The 19028-nt window shown below is 38.0% G+C and overlaps 1 protein-coding gene across 1 annotated transcript; it reads right to left on the bottom strand.

Moving 5' to 3' along the window:
- Window positions 1-17010: 17010 nt before the first annotated feature.
- Window positions 17011-18405, bottom strand: LOC122748003 (heterogeneous nuclear ribonucleoprotein H-like). The gene has a single exon (XM_043993748.1). The coding sequence runs from the start codon at window positions 18403-18405 to the stop codon at window positions 17011-17013; it is 1395 nt and encodes a 464-aa protein (XP_043849683.1).
- Between the last annotated feature and the right edge of the window lie 623 nt (window positions 18406-19028).

Consider the following 19028-nt stretch of genomic DNA (forward strand, 5'->3'; position numbering starts at 1 on the left):
GTTCATAAAATTGCATAATGATAATTTTTTCCCCTACCCAACACATCTCCCCATCAAGCCTAATCTCACCCTAGCATTCAAGTAAATGAAATTGGCACAGATTTGAATGTCCATCCATATTTTAAAACTTTTTAAAAAAATCTGCAGAGAGGAAGCTTAATAAATATTTATAAAAATAGTAGTCTTTCTAAAAATACATTTTTCATCATTTTTTTGTTCCTATCACCATAATTTCTTCAAGTAACATTTCTTTTTTTTCTTTCTTCCTTTTTTTTTTTTGGGAGGCAATTGGGGTTAAGTGACTTGCCCAGGGTCACACATCTAGTAAGTATTAAGTGTCTGAGGCCAGATTTGAACTCAGGTCCTCCTGACTCCAGGGCTGGTGCTCTATCCACTGTGCCACCTAGCTGCCCCAAAGTAACCTTTCCCTTATCTTCTCACAGAGACCCATCCCATATAATGATATTTTAAAGAAAAAAAGAACAGAAAAAAATGAACAAAACTTGATTAATAACCAATAAAAAGTCTTCAGAAAAAGTGAACCCAGCCATGAACCTCCAACCTCTGCAAAGGTATAGGGTAAAAGTATCTTCCAATATCCATCCTTTGGTCCATGCTTATTCTTTGTAATTTCCTAACATCTATTTTCTAAAAAAAATGCTTTGTGGCTGTTTGTTTCCTTGAAGTGGGGATAGTAAGAAGACTGTCACGCTGTTTCTGCAAGAGGGAAGAGGGCTACCCCTCTGAGGAGAATTGAGGCTGATAGTCTCAGTGTAGCTAGATTCCCTTCAATCAAATTCTCCCTTGGTGGATGGGAAAAGTAAGAAAGTAAAAGGGGAGATAACTGAGATCTCCCACTAAAACAAATTATAAACGACTATTTTCAAGAGTAGTAGTCTATTCTAAAGTACAATTTTGTTGATATCGTTTGTTTTGTCCATCTGATGGTCCCCCAGCAGTTAGTTCCTTCTTGATGCCATGGTTGCCCTGAATGGCCCAAGTGGCTTCCCTGGCCCAGGAACTGGGGATTGTGTGGAGGCTTTGACTCCCTTCTTGTAGATAATAGTTGTCTAGACCAAAGATCAGAAAAAGTGGAGCTTGGACCTGGGTTGGCTTACCCATGGGATCCTTTTGTAACCTTTGAGTAACATGTGGGATCACTTGGCAATAACCTGTGTTCTCTGCACAGAAGATTGGAGCCTTCCTTTGTCTAAGCACCTTATCCTTAGTAGGTACTCAGGAGACTGGTGTGATTAATACATCCAGTGGGTCCACTCCCTCTTCATTGTTTCTGAGGAGTGATACATTCAAAAGGATTTCAGAATTATCTGTTCATTAAATGGGGTGCTAAGGAGGGAACTGAGAAGGTGACCAAGAACTGATGGGTGCTGACTGAGGGAGAACAAAGGGATTTTTCTACTTTGTCACTCCTGAGGATGGAGTTCACACCTTCATCATTATGTAAATGAGAAAGGGGAGGAGAACCCAGGGAGTAAAAGTAGTATAAAAGGCTGAGTTTTAGAAGTCTCTGCTCAGAGTGTCCATTCCGGGTGCAGCTGTGTTCCTGACCTAGAAGCCTCCTACCAGCACATCCAAAGTAAAGAAACTTAGAGTCAGTAGGGACTTAAGGTTTTCATGAGTGGTTGTAAAATTGTCAGACTTCCATGATCATGGTTAAGTTTCTTGTCCTACCCAAACCTCAATTTCCTAAAATAGGGATGTTAGTACCTATAATGTTTTTATCTCAGCTAGGGAGAATGGATGTAGCTCAATCTTTGCAGAATTTCTGAGTTAGAAATCAAAAGTCACTGGAGTGATCCAGCTCTGTTTGCTTTTCCTTAGTAGAACCTACCTCTGCATTCAGCAGGCAGTCAGGCAGCCAGCAAGAGTTATTTTGCAAATTTACTTTGTTCCATTGTTAAGTGCAAGGTACTTTGAAGAACCAGCCAAAGGAGACTTTCTCCAACTTCATTTGTCAGTAAAAGAAGAGGAGCAAAATTGGGAGCCTTGATGAGAGAAACACATAGTAGGGGTTTGACAAGGCAAGGCCTGCATACCAAATGATTAGGTACTGAATGCACTTGAACTTCTGATGTGCTGGAACTGAACTGGAAGTCTCTGTTCATTCAGTTCTTAAAAGTTTCCCCAGCCTCCTACTAGGCTTCCTGGTAGCCAAGGAGAAGGCTTTTCTCCATCACAGATGTGGTATCTCCCAGCGTTGCAGTCTAGTTTCCATGAATTATGGTCTTTGCTTCTTTTCTTCTCTCAGTTGGGTAGATCCAGGTATTTAAGATACAGTAACTAGCTAGGAAACTGGGAAGCTCAGCTGGCAAAGTTCCATATATGTACAAGGGGTCATTTTATCATAAAAGGAAGAGATTTATTGTGATACTGACTCAAAGATCAAGAGAAAATCACAGACTTGGAGTTCTAAGATCAAAAACATTTAGAGATTTTGATGAACAAGAGAGATGACTTATTCAATTACCCATAGTAAATGGTAGAGCTAGATTCACATCTTGTTTTTCTGTCTCCAAAGCTCTTTTCCAATTTACTACCCTGTTTCCATTCACAGGCTTAATGAATTTACAGGTAGGCAAGCATTCTACAGATCAGGGTATTCTCCACTGCTGACTTTTTGGGGGTGATGGAGGAAAGACACTCCAACCTTTTTCATGTTGACCTCTCTCTGAATTGCCTTAAAGCAACATGGAAAGCAGCAAGGAAAACATAATGAAGGGCTTTTTTTTTTTTTTAAAGAATAAGGAACTTGATGCTTCTAATAAAAGGCCTCATTTCTCAAATATAGAGAAATGAAGCAAACTTATAAGCATACACTCATTCCTCAATTGATAAATATTCAAAGAATATGAAGAGTCAATTTTCAAATGAAGAAATTAAACTATCTATAGACATAAGAAACAGTGCTCTAAATAACTATTAGAGAAATGAAAATTAAAACAACTGGTATACCACCTCAAACCTACCAAACTGGATAATATGAAAAAAAAATGGAAATGATAAATGTTGTAAGATGTGGGAAAAATGCATGGTTGGTGGAGTTGTTAACTGATAAACCATTCTGGAGAAAAATTTGGAACTATGCCCAAAAGGCTATAAAAGGGTACATACCCTTTGATCCAGCAATACCACTCCTAGGTGTGTATCCCAAAGAGAACATAAAAAAGGGGCAAAGGACTTATATGCACAGAAATATTGAGAGCAGCTCTTTTTGTGATGGCAAAGAATTAGAAACTGAGGGGATGCCCATTAATTGGGTAATGGCTGAACAACTTAACAACTTTCATCTTTGACCTCAGATGTCCCTATTAGAACCTTTTACAAAGCAAATTTAAATAGCAAATACAACTGTTTCCCCAACTTTTATCCAAGGAAAGAGTAATTTCTAACTGACCCCTTCCAGGCCTGAGCATCCCCATCTGGACTCAGGCCCACCAGGCTACCACTACTTTCCCCCACCCCTTCTTCCAATAGCTAAGGGAAAAGAGGACGAAGATCTCTTCTTCTATAACTGCTTCAAGCTGAATATGTGTGTAGAGCTGGCAGTGGAAGGAGCAGAAATCCTTGTAGGCCTGGTCCAGATGGTGAAGGGGTATATAGGCTGGAATTGCTACCATAAAAATGAAATCCTTGAGCCTAGATAAAACAAGCTATCGAGAAGTTAAAGAGACAAAGACCAAAAATTAAAAAGGACAACGATAGGGAAAAGGGGCAAACCAAAAGAGTGAATCAAGGAACCCCAGGATCCTGCATCAGGAGTGAAAAGCTGTTCACAAATGTCCTTCATCCAGTGAGAGGTGTCACGAATGCCCCATGCTGTTCAAAGCTTTACCTAGTTTTATATCTGACAGACATTATTAACAACAGATCAAATGGTTACCACTACCTTGCTACATGCAAGCCATATAACCTAAATGTTTGAAGATGCCACTGATGGCAGAACCCTTAAGTCTTTCCAAATTACATAAATATCCATTTCACTTTATTTCTCCAACAGATTTTACTCAATTGTTTAAGATCTAATCCTCACACAAAACTTAGGTTACAAAATACTTTTGTAAGAAGATGACCACAAATGAACTTACATAAGAGTTACCAAGTTAAGTTCAATTCGAATAAAAGACTTAGGATGACACTTAACCAATTAATTTCAAAATAGTGCATGTCAAATAAGTTGTCCATAATAAACCATGTTTGCATTACAGGACATGCTCTATAGACAGATGTTATTTCTACATTATACAATAAACTTGGAGTTGACCTCTCCATAGGTGTAACAAAACATTCTATAATTTACCCTTCTCTACTTTTCTTGAAACAAACTTGAGATGTCTCTGGTTCAGTTTTTAACATTGCATAACTAATAACAGACAGATGACAAGGCTAAATGCTTATACATTCTAGTTGTTTAGATTCTGAAATGGACTAGAATTTCTAAGCCAAATAGCTTGAATCTTAAACCTGCATCTCACCCAGATGTTACAGTATTAATCTAGGGATGAAGAGACAATATTGTGTTCATGCTTATCAAGTGACACGATTATAGGAACTTGCCATAAAAGACAAAGAGCAAAACTCTGAGGGAAAGATACTTCCCAACTCCTAGTAGAAGTTTTGTAGACAGCCAATGCAAAATGCCAGACTTAACATCAGCCAGGTGGGAAAGTTTACATTCCATATGTAATATTTGGGGAAACCAGTCAGGAGACACCTACTTCAGCCTTTGCCAAATAGTCGGTCTCCCAGCCTTTCCGAAGAGAACTCCACCTGCAGTACACACATGTAAAACCCTTATAGGGTTGCTGGTATCATGGATCATATGGCTCACCATTCCTTGATAGTCATAACTAGAGTCAGACCCAGAGCAATAATGATTAATAGTCCCATAGCAAGTCCCAATAATCAGCACTCAAAGTGAATTCACTTCTCAAGAATCACATATCCTAGACAGCAAGTATTAACTATACTTGTACTTAAATAGCAGCTAGGGTAGCAATCTGCCTTGAGATGCTCAGTAACAAGCAATGGTTGAAATGAGTGTAAGCAATCCCAAATTACATACTGGGAACAAACTAGAAAATGTCCCACACAATAGCACATAGTAAAATGGGTTTAGAATTCCCCTAAACAATGGGAACATCTTTAATGTGACAACTAGTTTGCATGTGTTTCTACACACTTTCTAATTCCAATTAATTAACAACATATGTAAACTTCAGATTCCCCATTTAGGTGACATAAGATAGCTCATAAGTTACTATTGTTCATTAACATGTCATACATGACAAGTTCAGGCACCAATTTAACTATTGCTTAGCACCAATAAATTCAGATCAAAATAGCAAGATTTCATAGGTTACTAATTATTTAGATGTTCTAGTATTAATTCAATAACCAATTGTTTCAACATTGCAATAACAAACTTCCACTTTGTCTATCTGTTTTCTAGCACACTAAGCATGCCCCAACTGCCTGTCGAGCAAGGCTATACATCCCTTTGCACATCCAGTTTCTTAATACCACATCACAGATACCCTGTACATCTCAGTGACTTCCTTGGTGTAATTGTTGAAAAATCTGTCTCATAATAGGAGCAGGGAATACAACTCTCCCTTCTGGCATCTCCCAGCCTTTGTCTTTCTTCCACACTACAGTGATTTGTTTTGCAAAAACCTGCTGCTTCTCTTTTGTTTCTCTATTCGGGATTCCAACCAAGTCGAGGTGAATTAGGGCTCTGCTCTGGGTCCCCCTTTCCCTGTTTCTTTTGCCACTTTGCCTGCAAGATGGTTTCCTCTAGCCTCAAATGAATTCCCTTTCTGATGACCAGGGACATGTAGCTATTTCTCTGGGGAGCTCTAAATTTTTCAACACTTGGGTTAACAATGTTACACGAGCTAATTATTTTCCTTTGTTGTCTATCATCCCTCTTTCTTCCCATATTTTTCCAAACACATGAACCACACCCCATGCATATTTAGAGTCAGTGTATACTGTTCCCTTCCTTGTCTTCCAATATTTGCAATGCCCGGTTCAATGCATATAACTCAAAAGTCTGGGCTGACCATGCATCTTGCAGCCTCTACCACGGAGGTAGAATCCCCATCAATTACATAATATCCACTGTGTCTTTTCCCATCAATCACCCGGGAGGACCCATCCAAAAAAAAGGTTAATACCCCCTGGGACTTGGGATTCCTGAAGGTCCTCTTGTGCTATTGTCTGATAATCTATTAATTCCATACAATCATGCTTGCTCTCTGAGCCTGCATCCTGGGTACTAGAGAAGAAGTCAGCAGGGTTCAAACTAGAATCTGTGTTCATAATTAAAGCATCCTTTCCCAACAGGATAGCCTCGTATTTTAAAATCCTTGAATCTGTCAGTCAGCACCCAGCTCTTTGACTCAGGATGGCCCACACCTGCTGGGGAGCACTAACTATCAACCCTCCCCCCAAAATCAATTTCCTACTTTCTTCCACTAGAACTGCAGTGGCTGCAACTACCTGAATGCAGCTTGGCCATCCCTAGGCTACTGGGTCCAGGGTTTTAGATAGAAAGATCACCAGCCTCTTTTGTCCTCCCCAAACCTGGGCCAAAACTCACAATGCTATTCCTTTGTCAGCATTAACAAGGAGATGAAAGGATTTCTGTACCACAGGGTGTGAGGGGAGTACAATCTTATTAATTTCTCTCAAATCTTGAGCAAGCCTGTATGTTCCATCTGATTTCCTGACTGGAAGTATGGGAGTATTATAGGGAGAATGTGTGGGTTCCAGAAAAGCTTTTTCCATTAATTAACAAAATTTCACAACTCACAGTAGGTTTGGATATGATAGTTATCAATTTCAAATTGCCATTGCAACAAATTAGCTTGCAAATAAGATAGAAACCCTTCTAAATTACATGTTACACATTATATCCTGAAAATGTCTTCTTTTTCCCTTCTTAAGAAACAGCTTAAAATTTATCCTTATGTGAAAAGAAATATTCACCAACCCTTCATGATATAAAATACTTTCAAATGCTAAATATATCTCTCCTATTCAATCCTCAATGTCAGAAACAAACCTTTAAGATTGGAATTTCCCAAGATTAAATTGAGGAAAGTTAACTTTTACCCTGGCTCCCCTTCTCCCTCATCTAAAGTGTTTGCAGTGGGGAGTTTCAGCTTCTTCTAAACCAAAAATGAAATATTCAAATTAACTCATTCTTATTAGAATAACGAATTTTACTAGGCCTCTTTTACAATTCTCTTATTATTTTTTTTGTTGTAGTTGTTTCAAATTACAGTATACCAGATCCCAATACAATTTAAAATAACCCAGAAATGTTTTAGCCAGACCATGTCTCTATCTCTGGCTTTCTTTTCTTTCTGTCCTTCAAGATAAGAGACTGCGCTAAGGATTTCAAGTCCCATCCCCCTCCTAACATCAAAATTATGTTTCACAAAGGGATCCCACCAAAACTTCTAACTTTTAGAAAAAAAGCAAATCACTGTACTTTACTGAGTATCTGTTAGATCTTAAAGTCTTAATATACAGCTAAGAATAGTCTTACTATGCCCACTTCACAGAAAACCATTATCACATTCAATTAAATTCATAACCCAAAGGAATTTAGAGCATCCAAATCTGACCATATCTCTAATATAATAAACTATTAAACTATTAGGCACTTTTCCTTTACATATTACAAATCACCTTGAGGTAGCGCGCTTAAAAGCACAAAAATTGAACATCACAGTATATATTTCACTTAGAATTAAATCAGAATTAATTCAATTAAACCTGGATTTGTTTTCTGAAGAATATAATATAGAACCTCATTGATAATCCCATTTTAGTATTAATTCATCCCATAACCACTTAATCTGAACACTTCCTATTTCCCTGTTTTTTCCTTAAACTACCAAAGAATTTTTAAAGTGGCAGTATATAGTTTGTATGATTCCCAAAGTTTCTTAAATAGATAGTCCAATCAAATTCAATTACCTTTCTTGATTCCCTAATAACACAAACTTTTCTTTTCCCAGTTTAAATGAATAATTTTACTGCCACATTTAGTCCTCCAATCAGTCTGAAAGACAATGCCAGAGCAGCAAGATTCTTCCTGCTCCTCCCCCCGACTTCCTTAACCTAGCCAGTTTTTTTTTTTTTTAGGGTAGCTTCAGCAAACAATTAAACAAAACTTTTCCTTCTAGATACCGAGCACAAATTTAGACATACATAATTAAAAAAAAAAATTTCTTTCTTAATCCTAATTTAGATTGGTTAAAGAAACTCCAATAGGTCAATTTACTTTATTATTTTCTAGTCAATTCTAATAATTTTAAACAACCTTTGTGTACATCAAAAGCATATTTCCTAACCACTTGCAATGCAACAGATCTCAAAGAGGGCTCTGCTGAATTAGATATGCCTCCACCTTTTACTCTGAGACATTCCTAGCCCCTAGAAATAGTTCGATGGCTATCCTGTATTTCAAGCCAAAAACTGAACTTAGGCAGTGTGGTTCAAAAAAGTATTTTTCCTTGAAACTTTTACACATTACAAATAATTCCCGATTTTAAGCTACTCTACTACAAAAAGATTTCAAGACAGATATATACTAGATGTTTAATTATTTGGCACTCTCCCCTCCCCCCACAGCAGAAAAAGGGGGAGGGGGGCTTTCCTTTCTTTCTTCTTTCTTTCTCTCTCAGAAATTCCCAGCTATTTACTCTCATACTCCTGGTCACACTGTCAATGCAGACAGGGCACATCTTTCTTTTACCAATCAAAAATACCTGATTAAAGTAATAAGTCTTAATCACAGCACTTCAGACCATGTAGGCCAGCAAACAGCTTCCTAACCATTCATTCCTCCTTCCCACTTGAGACCAAATCAAACTTCCTTGTGCCTTCTCAACACACTTAAACCATCTGAAACTAGCAAAGTGGCATTATATATATATATATAGTTGTTGTTTTGTTTTTTGTTTCTGTGGGGCTATGGGGGTTAAGTGACTTGCCCAGGGTCACACAGCTAGTAAGTGTCAAGAGTCTGAGGCCGGATTTGAACTCAGGTACTCCTGACTCCAGGGCCAGTGCTTTATCCACTGCGCCACCTAGTCGCCCCCCATTTATATATTTTTAAGATAGACTCAGGGGATTCTCTTCTTTAATCTGCCTATTACCAACTTCAGGTATTTCTAAGAGCAAATTTATCACATTCACTTTTTTCTCCCTTGTGGTCAGCAGCAAATCCACATTCCAATGGCTCAATTAAAATTCTGAGTAATTTACAATTCTACAATCTCTCCTTCAGTAATCTCTCAGTCCCTTCTCTAACCCAGACTATGGAACCAATTTCTGTTTCTTCTTCTTCTGTCAATACAGTTATTTTAATGGAAATTTTCTACTCCTGGACCTCTACATTTAATTTCAATTGAAAAGGTCTCCTTCCAATTATGGAACCCAGGGTTTCATCCAGCCTCCTCTGGCTCTTTAAACTTGCCCTACTCTAGATATTCCACCCGTGTTTCATTCAAGATCCCAGCCTGGCCTGGCCTTTTAATCCTGAACTCACCGGGCACCTGTATTTGCTCAGGATGTCTATTTAACCTGGCTCAGTGTGGTCTTCCACCTTAAAAAGGTCTCTACCATCTAGCTGATTTTTCAAACCCACAAATGCAACAGGTACTAAACCTAATCTCCCCCAGGGGTGTTTCTATGTTTTGTTCAGGGTGTCTATTGTTGGTTAGGTGACTCCAGACCTTTTAGGCCCTAGAGGAAATCCTAAAGTTAATTCTTTATCTTGTATCAGGTTGTCTAATTAGTCCTAGTGACCTGTTCAACCCTGCCAAACTTCAACAGACCTTAGGATGATTATAACTAGGGGTTCCCTGATTTACTCCCCCTACAACCAAGAGTTCCAATTTCCCCTAAAAGAAATTTGCCCGAATGGTCACCCAATACTCACCAATCTGGATCTGTGCACATGTTGTGACCAAATCAATCCGGATACTACTTCAGCTGGCACCCCTGTGTCTGGTTGGCTTTTAAGTCTCTCTCTCTCTCTCTCTCTCTCTCTCTCTCTCTCTCTCTCTCTCTCTCTCTCTCTCTCTCTCTCTCCCTCTGGGTATGGATGCTGAGAAGCCTCACCAAGAGCCAGACCCCCCGAACCTGCTAAACTCAGCAGGGACATCCTTGTTCGGAAGGACAGGCCCCTGAGAGTCTCAAAAGATCCCCAAAGAGGTCCTGGATGCACCCCTATCTGTTTGGGACAGACTGCCTCAGTTTACCCAAATAACTTGAGGAAACCACCAAGTCAAGCAGAGACAGATTTGTTTCATTATTGCGAGAACAGGGGCAAACAATGACAAATTGAGTTACAATGATAGGCCCAAACTTTTGAGTTTTATAGCAATTTTGCGGGGGGGGGGGAACCTTCACATGCACAGAGTGAGCTCACAATCTAACATCCAATCCTGTCTTACCCAGGGTGCGTGCTTAGCTTGTGATCCATGTATGGGGACCTATAGGAATGTAAAAGGAAAAGGGGAGGCAGGAATCACTCCCTTATCTGATTGCAATTAATCCATGACAGGGACTGGGGTTCTGACATACGATGGATTCCAGATAGGCTAAAGACACAACTTTTATTATAGTCCATAAAACTAAGATGTAGCTGAACAAGTGGGGAGACTAAGCAGAAGTAAATAGTGCTAATTGGTAGAACTGACAAGCAATAAAACGACCTGGGGGGGAGGGGGAGGGGGGGGACGGTATCTTCCAGACCCCATCCTCAGAGTTTAATCTGATTTAAATCCATAATCATCTCATACACAGGTTGATGTCAGTTTTATTAACATGATACAAATCAGTTTGACAGTTCAACTTAAAAGCAAATAATATGACAAGAGTATGATTCAGAAGGGGTTATCACAGATAAGTATCTTTAGATATTGAGGAGGAAAATAGGATGACTTCAGTGGACAAAGGTGTTTGTTAGAGAGCCATAAAATCTATCAATTATCCTGGGGAAAGAAGTCACCGTAGATGGGAACTCATCTGATAGTTATAAACTCCCAGACATCTAGAGAGGTAAGTGGTATGCAATGCTTGAAATAACTCTGGGGGTTGCTTGACACTCACTTGTATATTGTCTGGGTTCAATTGAAGTTCAGTTTGAGGGCATTTTCTTCTATCAATTTAGGGTCTCACAGAATCTATTTGGATAATAAGGTACCTCCATCAAATCCAGGTGATCCATATATTAATATTAACATTACACACTGCAGAAGTGGATCAAACCATTAAAATATACAGAGAAAATGACTCAGCTCAACTCAGGGATGAAGAACTTCATCCAGTCACTTGGAAACCAGAAAGGGCCAGGAGAAGAAAACCTTAAAGTGGCAAAGTCTATAAGATTATGAAGCAGAAATGCAGCAAAAGTCATCATACATTTTAAAATAAACTGCGTTTTTCTTAAAAAAATAAAATTGTTGAAGCTATTTATTTATTCTCTATCAACAGGCACATGATCTTGTAGTTAGGCAGTGTTTTGATGGCGTGGCAGGCTGCATCTAGGTTACTGCAAAATAAATTAGCCAATTACACTCCCCCTTTCCCTCTGCCTGAGGTAGGGGATATAAGAAGGAAAGGAACACATTGGTTTTCTATTGGCTCACAAAAATAAAAATGCTATCCAATATATTTCCCCAAAGCTTACAAGACAACCCTCTAGAGGAGCAGGGGTTCTTAAGCTTTTTTTGGCTCATAGATAACATTGGAATTCTGGACCCCTTCTCAGGATGTTTTAATTAAAAAGGAAACCAATTATGTTGAAATATAATTATCAATTTGTTTTAAAAGTTGATAAATGGGGGCAGTTAGGTGGTGCAGTGGATAGAGTAACAGCCCTGGATTCAGGAGGACCTGAGTTCAAATATGGCCTCAGACACTTGATACTTAATAGCTGTGTGACCCTGGGCAAGTCACTTAACCCTCATGCCCTGCCCCCCCCCCCAAAAAAAAAAGCAAAGTAAAAGTATAATTGGCCTTAGTTTTTAAAAAAAGGTTCATAAACATTAGGTTAAGAATTTCTTCACTGTAGCATAAGAAGGGGCATGTATGACAGACAGCATGCCCCGCCCCCCCCCCATAGGGAAGGGCAGTAATTTGTAGGGAGAGATAGACTAGTAGTCATGAAAAGCTGACTCAAACATTGAACAGCTGTGTGGTCCTAGGCAAATCACTTAACAAGCCTCAGCCTCTTTCCTAATGTATGAAATGAAGATAATAGTATCTAAGTCACTGGCTTATTATTGCATTATGTAACTGACCCTTCTGCAATTTTATCTACATTTCTTAGAGGGCAGAGACCATGTGTGTTCTTAATTCAAGACAATATTGTAACACCTACGTGTGGGTACTTCATATTTAGAATTTGTCTTACTATCAAGGGTTGGAAGAAATTGCATTAAAGGGCATAGGTTGGGGCAGCTAGGTGGCACGGTGGATAGAGTACCAGCCCTGGATTCAGGAGGACCTGAGTTCAAACCCGGCCTCAGACCCTTGACACTTACTAGCTGTGTGACCCTGGGCAAGTCACTTAATCTCAATTGCCTCACCAAAAAAAAAAAAGGGCATAGGTTGTTGTTGTAGTTTGTCCTTCATTCTCAAAGAGGACTATGACACAGGGGAGGTAGTGTCATGACTTGCTGTGCATACCATTTGATTCTGCAATACCACTGCTAGGTTTATATCCCAAAGACATCCCCCAAAAGTGAAAAAGACCTATTTGTATAAAAGTATTTATAGCAGTTCTTTTTGTTTTTGTTTTGTGTTTTTTTTTTTTGGTGGTTAAGAACTGGAAATAAAAGGAATGCCTATCAATTGGGGAATGGCTAAATAAGGTGTGGCATATGATGGTGATGGAATATTATTGTGCTATAAGAAATGACAAACAGGATGATTTCAGAAAGGCCTGGAAAGACTTATATGAACTGATGTATAGTGAAGAGAGCAGAACCAAGAGAATATTGTACACAGAAGCAGCAATATGGTTTGATGAAGAACTGTGAATGACTTAAGTATTCTCAACAGAACAATGATCCAAGACAATCCCAAGGGACTATCAACAAAACATACTATCCACCTCTAAAGAAAGAACTGATATTGATATAACACAGATTGAAGCATGCTATTTTTCATTGTCTTGTTTTTTCTTTTATTCAAGTTTTCTTATACAAAATGACTAATATGGTAATGTTTTACATAATCATAAATGTGTAACCTATATCTAATTGCTTACTGCCTCAGGGAGGGAGGGAAGAGGCAAGGGATAAAAATTGGAACCCAAAGTTACAAATAAAAATGTTTATTACATTAAAAAAAGTCATTCTGCTTCAAGCATATACACATAAAAGCCCCAGAGGGTTGCTGGCATCATGGGTCATATTGGTTCAACAACCTTCCTTGATGATCATACCTGGAGTCAGACTCAGAATAATAACAGTTAACATTCCCATAATTTCTTTCTTTCTTTCTTTCTTTCTTTCTTTCTTTCTTTCTTTCTTTCTTTCTTTCTTTCTTTCTTTCTTTCTTTCTTTCTTTCTTTCTTTCTTTCTTTCTTTCTTTCTTTCTTTCTTTCTTTCTTTCTTTCTTTCTTTCTTTCTTTCTTTCTTTCTTTCTTTTTTTTGGTGAGGTAATTGGGGTTAAGTGACTTGCCCAGGGTCACATAGCTAGTAAGTGTTAAGTGTCTGAGGTCAAATTTGAACTCAGATCCTCCTGACTCCAGGGCCGGTGCTCTATCCACTGCACCACCTAGCTGCTCCCCCATAATTTCTTTTTTTCTTTGTTTGTTTTTTGCAGGGCAATGGGGGTTAAATGACTTGCCCAGGGTCACACAGCTAGTAAGTGTCAATTGTCTGAGGCCGGATTTGAACTCAGGTACTCCTGAATCCAGGGCCAGTGCTCTATCCACTGCACCACCTAGCTGCTTCCCCCCATAATTTCTTTAAATCACAAGTTTCAATAATCAGTACTGCAAGTGAATTCACTTCTCAAGGATCACATATCCTAGATAGCAAGAGTTAACTATAATCTCACATTGACAACAGTAAGAGATTCATCATGAAAAAAAAAATCAAATCTATGCTGATATAATTGTGCTTCTGTTACGTAGACACTTTTCATCCCTAAATTAATATTACACAAATGATTTTGCTTTAACATGTTTAATAACAATGGAGTTGGGATAAGTTTAAATAATCTCAGAGTGTATATAGAACACAGATAAAGAAATGTTTCATATAATACTATATAGTAAAAAAGGCTCCATTACTAACCATGTAAGCATAAACATAGAATATTACCCTCAGAATTCCTTAAAACATTAGGAACATTTTTAAGATGACTCAACTAGTTTGCATGCATTTCTTCACATGTTCTAATGCCAGATTAAGTAAATTTGGGTAAATTCAGATTTCCCATTAAGGTGACATAAAATAGCTCATAAATTACTACTGTCCACTAAGATTCCATATACATATGACAAGTTCAGGCACTAATTTAACTACTGCCTAATAGCAACAAACAGATCAAAAGAGCAAAAACTTTATCACAGCTTATTGCACTAAATTAGATGCTTTAGAATTAATTTAATAACCAATTGATTTAATATTGCTATGACAGATTTCCTCTTTGCCTGTGCTGATACTAGAAATATACTATGAGAATTATGAGCAGGGCACAACAATCCTGGGAATGAAATTCAAAGAGAATATTGAAGGTCCTGGAAAAGCCTCACAAATCACAGTAAGTTTAGACATAATTTTTACCAATATCAAATTGGCATTGCAATAAATGAGCTTTTCTGCTAATGACTGTTTTTCTGGTTCCCCCCGCTGTTTTCCTGCTGGACAAATCAGCATTTCTTCTGCTCTCAAATTGATGAAACAGTGATGATCACCCCTACACCAGTGTTCAATGTCATACTATGAAAATGACAAGAATTTCCCAGAAATCAGTGTACTGCCAAGTTCCTCAGGATGCATCTCATAGGAAATACAGAGAAGTCCATGCATTATCTCACTCAATTGGATTTGACATCATACAGTCAGATATCAACACTTTACTATTGGAAAAATCAATAGAAGTAGATTTGGCTGGGTTGCTGCATTCACTCCATCATCTTGGATCCATCCCCTCATTTTTTTGGGGGGGGACGGGGCAATGAGGGTTAAGTGACTTGCCTAGAGTCACATAGCTAGTAAGTATCAATTGTCATAGGCTAGATTTGAACTCAGGTCCTCCTAAATCCAGGGCCAGTGCCCTATTCACTGTGCCACTTAGATGCCCCATCCCCTCAATTTTTGAATGGTTGGTTTATTTAACAAGTTTCATTTGATAAAACATATGTAAAAGGAAATCCAAATACAGTGAAAGATTGAAACCAGTGCCTCACAACTTAATGTAAATACCAACACCAAAGTCCCACAATATCCATATTGTTTCTCAAAATTGTTCTCACTGACTTAAACCCCTCTCCTTCCCCCACACAATCTTAAATATGCCTTATAGCAAGGCTTCTTAAACTCTTTCCATTTGCAACCCCTTTTTGCCTGAGAAATTCTTACATGATCCTGGGTATGTAGGTACATAAAATATACATAATCTTTTACTTTTGCCAATTTTTTTGTGACCCCCACATTCAGTTATGTGACTCATATGGGGTCATGACCCACAGTTTAAGAAGCTGGACCTTATAGGATAATAAAGGAAATAAACTAGAACATGTCATATTTCCTTTTTGAATCATATAGTTCTTTGTTTTAAAAACATTCATGTAAACTGTTGGAGGGGATATGGAAAAATTGAGATTGTAGTGCACTGTTGGTGCAGTTTTGAACTGATCCAAACATTCTGGAGAAAAATGTGGAATTATGCCCAAAGGGTTATAAAACTGCATATTCTTTGACCCAGCTACTAGGTCTGTATTCCAAAGAGATCAAAGAAAAAAAGAAGCTATATGTACAAAAAAAATTTGTGCCAGCATTTCTTATGGTTGCAAAGAATTAGAAATTCTGGGAATGCCCATTAATTGGGGAATGGCTGAAGAAGTTGTAGTATATGATTTTGATGGAATACTACTGTTTTGTAAGAAGTGAGGAGCAGAATGGTTTTGGAAAAACCTGGCAAGACTTATATGAAGTGACACAAGGGGAAGTGAGAAGAACCAGGGGAATATTGTACACAGCAACAGCAATACTGTATGATGATCTGTAAATGGATTAGGTATTTTGAGCAATCCAATGATCCAAGACAATTCTGAAGGACTTATAAAAATTGCTTTCTACTTGCAGAGAATAAATTAATGGAGTCTGAATGCAGATCAAAGCATACTTTTTAATTTTCTTTATTTTTATTGCTTTTGGGCGGGTTAATTTTCTTGTTGTTGGGTCATTTCATTCTTGAATAACTTCATGACCCTGTTTTTTCTTTCGAAGCATGGCTAGTATTGAAATATGTTCTGCATGACTAGATATGCTTGATCTATTAGAAAATTATTTGCCTTCACAATGGGGGGAGGAAGAAAAGGATGAAAAGAATTCTGAACTCAAAATTTTAAAAATCAAATGTTAAAAATTATTTTTACATGTAATTGAGAAAATATTGTTTTAAAAAGCATGTCTCCCAAAAATACATTTTAGCCTTTTTGTCTATCATAAGAGTAACATTTAATACAAATGAGATTGCTTTAATCTCAATACTTAAGTACACTCATACAACATAAAAATCTTGAGAAAAAAGGAATTTTTTAGCAGTTATAATCTTTATTCAGCTTGCTTATCACATCATAAATGTCTTTGTGAGTTATAAAAAAGCCTCAAACTCAAAATTAAAAAAACAATTCTAATTTCAGTAACAAAGTATAAACCATAAGCATGTATTGAAAAACATCATTTTTGTTTGTTTGTTTTTTAAAAGGTTGATGACTAAGCATCACTGATCAGGATGCATTGCTGACTGACTTCCCATACTGGGCATGCCTGATATTCCTTCCATTCTATTCATTCCCACAGGTGCAAAGCTTTCCCAATTGTTGAAGCTGCTGTTCATCTCTCCTTGGTTCTCCATGCAAGGTATGGTTGAAAAATTGCTCAAGTTTTCCTGTAAAACTTGGTCACCTTCGTTCTGGTCATCAAAGGCTCTTCCATAAGCTTCATTCAGCACCTGGCTAGGTGTACTGCCATAACTAAACTGGTTTGAGAAGCCCATGCCTCCCATCACTTGGGGATCATAAGCACCACTGTCTGCTTCTGCTATAGATTTCAAGAAGAGCTCTATGTACCTGTGTTGCATATTTGCTTTGTCTTTTGCCATAGCTGCCACAGCATCTTCATGAGTAGCAAATTCAACATCTGCTTCTCCAGTCACTCTGCCATCAGGTCCAGTTTCAATGTATGCTCCCACAGGTTTGAGTGGTGAGAAAAATTCATAGATGTCATTTTCAGTAGCTTTGTAAGGTAGTCCTCTCATGTGCACAAAATGACCCGCTGGCCTCTGGAAGGTAGACCAGCTATCTCCATAGCTATGACCAGACATTCCTAAGTAGTAATTGAGGTCTCTTCCAAAGTGATATTCATGACTATATCCATGGTAGTCATTATAGTCTCCATATCCAATTCCATAGGCACCATAGCTCATTTCTTGAAACCTAGCTCCTCTAGCAAGACTACCATAGCATCTGGCATCCTGAGGTCTGTCATAAGGACTTGGCCGTTGCCTAGCCATTCGCCTTTGAGGAGGATCATGATGCATATGCACTTCTGCCTGGCTGCTCTTGAAGATTTCAATGTACCTGTGCCCCATTCTTTCTTTGTTTTTCTTGAGAGCCTTTTCAGCTATTTCTTGTGAGGCAAACTGCACAAAGGCTGCCCCACTATTCCTCCCTTGAAAGTCTACCGGCAATGTGATCCCATTTGGCATGATTTCCAACCCTGAAAAGAACTGAATGATATCTTCCTTGTTGCAGCTAAATGGAAGTCCTCTAAGGCGTACATAGCCATTGCTGGCAGTGTCAAGAGTATTTGGAGCAGAATGCTTCAATGTCCAATCCATCTCAACACTGTTTGACTTGAATACTTCAACATATCTGTGTGCCATAGTCTCTTTATCTTTTTTCAGTGCCAATTTGACATCATCTTCAGATTCGAGTTCAACAAATGCCACTCCACTTGGTTTTCCCTCTCTGTTATAAATGAAATGAATGCCTGATGCCCCATTTTGAATTTTGCATTCTGAGAAGAAGTTTTGGACATCACTGACTGAGCATGACCAAGGCAAGCCCCGGACCCTCACCACAAAGCCTTCTTCTCTTTCAGTGCTCTGCATCATCTTGCTTAGTCAGCAGCAGCAGCAGCTTGATATGGGACTGCCTTTATACTTGACTTCACCTTCCCTGCAAAGAAAGTTCAATTATTTTTTTTAGTTGACTCATTAAAGTTCTCTAAACAAACCAACCATCATTCATCTGTGAAAAGAGTTCTCTAAATTATATATCATATCATCCTCTTTAACTGTATCTATTTTTAAAATTTCTTTTTCTTATGTTTTTGGTTTATCTAGCACTATAATATAGAAGTGATCATAGACAAGTTTGCTTTCCCCTTGATCTTATTATAAAGGCCTCTAATTTGTTCCTTTTACATATCATTCTGGCTCTTTGTTTTAGAAAGCTAGTCATTATCACATTAAGGAAAGATTCACTCATTTCTTTGTTTGTATATGTATCTATGTGTTTAAAACAAGAATGGGTATTATATATCAAAAGCTTTTTCTCCATCTAGTGATATAATCATTTTTTCCTGTTCTTCTTATTACCATGGACTATTATGTTGATAGTTTTCCTAATATTGAACCAACCCTGAATTTCTGGTTTAAATCCAACCTAGATATAGGATATAATATTGTGATATTGTGCTATAGACCTTTTGCCAAAATCGTATTAAAAATTTCCT

Source organism: Dromiciops gliroides, chromosome 3 (assembly GCF_019393635.1).
Source record: "Dromiciops gliroides isolate mDroGli1 chromosome 3, mDroGli1.pri, whole genome shotgun sequence".
In the NCBI taxonomy this organism is placed as follows: domain Eukaryota; kingdom Metazoa; phylum Chordata; class Mammalia; order Microbiotheria; family Microbiotheriidae; genus Dromiciops; species Dromiciops gliroides.

What these genes read in the sequence shown, in the direction of transcription:
- LOC122748003 (XM_043993748.1), bottom strand. Translation starts at nt 18,405, where the DNA reads ATGATGCAGAGCACTGAAAGAGAAGAAGGCTTTGTGGTGAGGGTCCGG.